Below are 3,832 nucleotides of genomic sequence, written 5' to 3'. Positions count from 1 at the left end.
GTCCCTCTCTCTCTCTCTCTCTCACACACACACACACACACACACACACACACACACACACACACACACAGACTTCTTATTTATTCTGCACCAGACCTACTTTTCAGGCTATTGATGGGAGACGTAAACTTCCTAGATTTGAATGTCACCTTTTCGAGATGTAGTTTATTGGTCATTAGCAGGCATAAAGCCCCAGGTTTGCTCTCCAGAACATACCCAAAAGCTAGAATGGTTTTATCAGAAAAGTGACCAGGTCCTTAATTAGAAGTCCTTCCTTATCTGTGCTGTGGAAGTGCCATGGAGTTTCCTTTTCCAGGGATCCACTATTTTCCAAAATGTAGGAAAATCCTAAGAACTGGTGCCTGTACTGCAGGAAGCATGACTAGGAGATCCATGCCTTTAATGCCACAGAGCCTCGCTCCCTGGGAGCAGCCGCAACCACAGACCATCTCTGGCTTCTTAGGGCAGAGACCATGGGGAAGGGCTGCAGCTCTTTCCTTGTGTAGGGCATTAGAGAATTACAGCTCCTGGAGCCTGGGTTCTTCTCAGTCCTCCTTCTCTGAGCTCAGCGTTCCAGGGACTGCCCCAGTCATATTTGTTTCTGGTGTGTGGCAGGCCCAGCGAGGCTTGTGGCTTTGCCTTTTTTTTTTTTCTTTTCATGTCTCCTCAAAAGGCTTCAATTTTATTGACATGCAGTTTTACACCCTATTTTGAAAAACACAGTGACTAAGTGTTTCTGATTGCCTGGTTTGTTTTTAAGAGGCACAAATCTATCTAAAAGTGACTTAATGGTGGTGCTTACTTTAACACCGTGAAAAAGTCTTATGTCTGCTGTGCTGTTAGTGCTCTCCCTCCCTCTGGAGCAGCATAAATGTGACACTTGACAGTCTGTGGGCCTCAGTGACACTCTCTCTCGAGTCAGTGTGGGTCCAGAGTACTCTGTTCTCTTTTCTGACTGTAAAAAGCTCTGGCTCATTACCAAAATACAGAAAATCACAAGAAGCACAGCGGAGAAAACCAAAACCATTTCACGATTTCACCACCCAGGAATCCTTAGTTATATAGAGGGCATTTCTGTTCTGATTTTTTTTAAATATAAATAATTTTTATTTATAGAATCGGGATAACTTCTACACAATCTGTTATTTTCATAATCTTACTTAATACATGCTGTTTGGTGTCATTTAAAAAAATCATATTTTACATGAAGTATCTATGGCTTTACTAGACATTAATCTGCTGTACTCTGTTGCAGTGGGAAGAAGAAAGAGACTTTGGTGCGTCCCTATTGCTTGCTGGCCTAAAACAAAGGAACACAGTGGGCTTGAGTTCCCAGCTGTATGCCTGTGCACTTCTGGGTAAGCTCAGGAGCCTTGCTCATACTGGTCTTTGTGGAATGATGTGGCACAGCCTTTTGTCTCAGAATAAAATTAAAACTTCATTTAAATGTACTAGTGAACTCCCGGTTATAACTTACATGTATAGACAACAAAATGCACTCAGTGGCCTTCCAGTTACCACAAAGCATGACCAGGAGATCCGTGCCTTTAATACCGAGGAGCCTTGCTCCCTGGGAGCAACCGCAGACCATCTCTGGCTTCTAAGGGCAGAGTCCTTCTAAGGGAAGGGCTGCTGCTTTTTCCTTGGGGAAGGGCTGCAGCTCTTTCCTTGTGTAGGGCATTAGAAAATTACAGCTCCTGGAGCCTGGGTTCTTTTCAGTCCTCCTTTTCTGAGCTCAGCGTTCCAGGGATGTCATTAGACCTGTCACCACCAGCCAGCTCAGAACTGGCTCCATAAACTGTAATGGAAACTTATTTTTGATCAGTGTGAGAAAGGGATGGCATATGTAAACTTCTGGTAATCTATCAAGGTTGCCACCCAATACTTTCACAGGATTAGCCAACTACCATCTGTGTCTTTGACTTAGTTTCCAGGTGAGGGAAGAGAGGTCAGAGAGCACACTCTTAGGTCCAGTCACCTGTTGGTCCCATGTGACTGTACAGTCCAGGAGGAATGGCGGCTTTAGTGCCCACTTCTTTGGAAGTCGGGCTGGTGCGGAGGAGCAGCCTGAGCACCTGAGTTGTCTAGGATCTGGGCAGAGCATCCGCCTGACTGCAGGGATTTGTCAGATGTGTGTTATTTCACTGCTGTCCCGGTTGTCTCAGAAGCCAGGGCTCCAAGAAAGTGCCTTTTCCTTGTTCCCTGCTCCTGCCCGTCTTTCTGACGGGTAGTTCTTCGCTATTGAAGCTGATCTTTGCCAACAAAATAGTTTGGATTCTTGGATGCTGATTCTGATATAAACTACTGAGAGACCTTAGTTTGTCTTAGTATGTCAGTTTGTCAGACTGGCTAGCAAACTCACACAGGAGTGTTCACTCTTTTTGTTGTTTAGTTTGATTTGAGGGTTCTGTTGTCTTTTTTTTTTTTTAAGATTTTATTTATGTATGTGAGTACACTGTCGCTATCTTTACCAGAAGAGGATATCAGAACCCATTGCAGATGGTTGTGAGCCACCATGTGGTTGCTGGGAATTGAACTCAGGACCTCTGGAAGAGCAGTCAGTGCTCTTAACCACTGAGCCATCTCTCCAGCTCCTGTTGTCATTTTTTTATTGGGAGTTTGTTTGGGATTTTTGGCTGGTTGGTCTATAGGTTGGTTGAGACAAAGTTTCAGGCGTTCCCCAACTGGCCATGAGTTGATGATGTAGTCACAGAGGAACTTGTGATCTTCTAGCCTCTGCCTCTTAAGTGCTAGAATTACAGGCATTTCCGTTTTATGTGATGCTGTGAATTGAACCCAAGATCCTAGGCAAGACCTTTACCACCTAAGCTGTATCCCCAGCCTTGGTTTTTGGCCTTTAGAGACGAGTTCTGACTATAGCCCAGGGTAGCCTCCTGTCTCCGTTCCCTGGGTGCCGTGCTTGCAGATGCATGACAGGACACCCCACATGTGGCTCTTATTTCAAATCACATTTTGCTTATTTGCTCCCTGCTTTAGACACTGATTTGCATTTTCCCCCTTTTGTGTTCAGATTAGTGTTCAGGGCTGCTGTATTACACAGATCATTCAGAGAGTTGGTGAGGCTAAGAAAATGTACTTGACTATTGTTTATGAGTAGAGGCCCTGGTCCCTTGTGATAGACAGTCATGCCATCAGACACCCCATCTCTGCCCTTGCTCCGAAGCCTCACTCAACTAAGGCCAGCAGCCCAGAATGATCCCTGTCCAGCCCAAGCACCTTAAAGATCTAAAATTAGCCATCTCCTGATAAGCTTTGTCTGCTGGTATCCTCCTACAGCTTCCCCAATCCTCCTTTCCAGGAAAGATGAGTGGAGGAAGACTTAGACCAAGCCACTCAAGGTGACTTTGCTCATCAGCGTTAAGAGGGCCCTCCCTCGTGCAGATGGCCCTGGACTTCCCAGGGCCCTGCTGCCCTGCCATAGCTTGCATGGCAGTTTGAGCAACCCAGGGGAAACTCAGGCCCTGTGACCTCGAAGGTAGCTAGGACGCTGATGTAAGAACTGATAACACTCAAGAAAGTGTGTGGGGGGGTACCTTTTCTGTTTTCATAAAGATAATAGATTGGATGTTTGACACTTTTCAAAACAAGCCAAACATTTCCTGTCTGGGAAAGTCCTCACATACACAGTCACAGGTTCTCAGAGTAGGGAAGTCCTCACATACACAGTCACAGGTTCTCAGAGTAGGAAGTCATCACATACACAGTCACAGGTTCTCAGAGTAGGAAAGTCCTCACATACACAGTCACAGGTTCTCAGATTAGGAAAGTCCTCACATACACAGTCACAGGTTCTCAGAGTAGAGAAGTCATC

At 45.5% G+C, this 3,832-nt stretch overlaps 1 protein-coding gene across 1 annotated transcript in view; it reads left to right on the top strand.

The window, feature by feature from the left end:
* Mrps27 (mitochondrial ribosomal protein S27) overlaps positions 1–3,832 on the top strand; it is a 72,275-nt gene that overhangs the window by 62,034 nt on the left and 6,409 nt on the right. The window contains exon 8 of the mRNA XM_028790202.1: positions 1,256–1,358. Within this exon, the coding sequence (XP_028646035.1) occupies positions 1,256–1,358 (103 nt within the window). The remainder of the gene's footprint in view (positions 1–1,255; positions 1,359–3,832) is intronic.

The sequence above is a fragment of the Grammomys surdaster genome, unplaced genomic scaffold (genome assembly GCF_004785775.1).
Source record: "Grammomys surdaster isolate TR1022 unplaced genomic scaffold, NIH_TR_1.0 125876, whole genome shotgun sequence".
In the NCBI taxonomy this organism is placed as follows: Eukaryota; Metazoa; Chordata; class Mammalia; order Rodentia; family Muridae; genus Grammomys; species Grammomys surdaster.
Note: the sequence above shows the minus strand (reverse complement) of the source record. Positions and strands in the feature narration are given on the sequence as shown.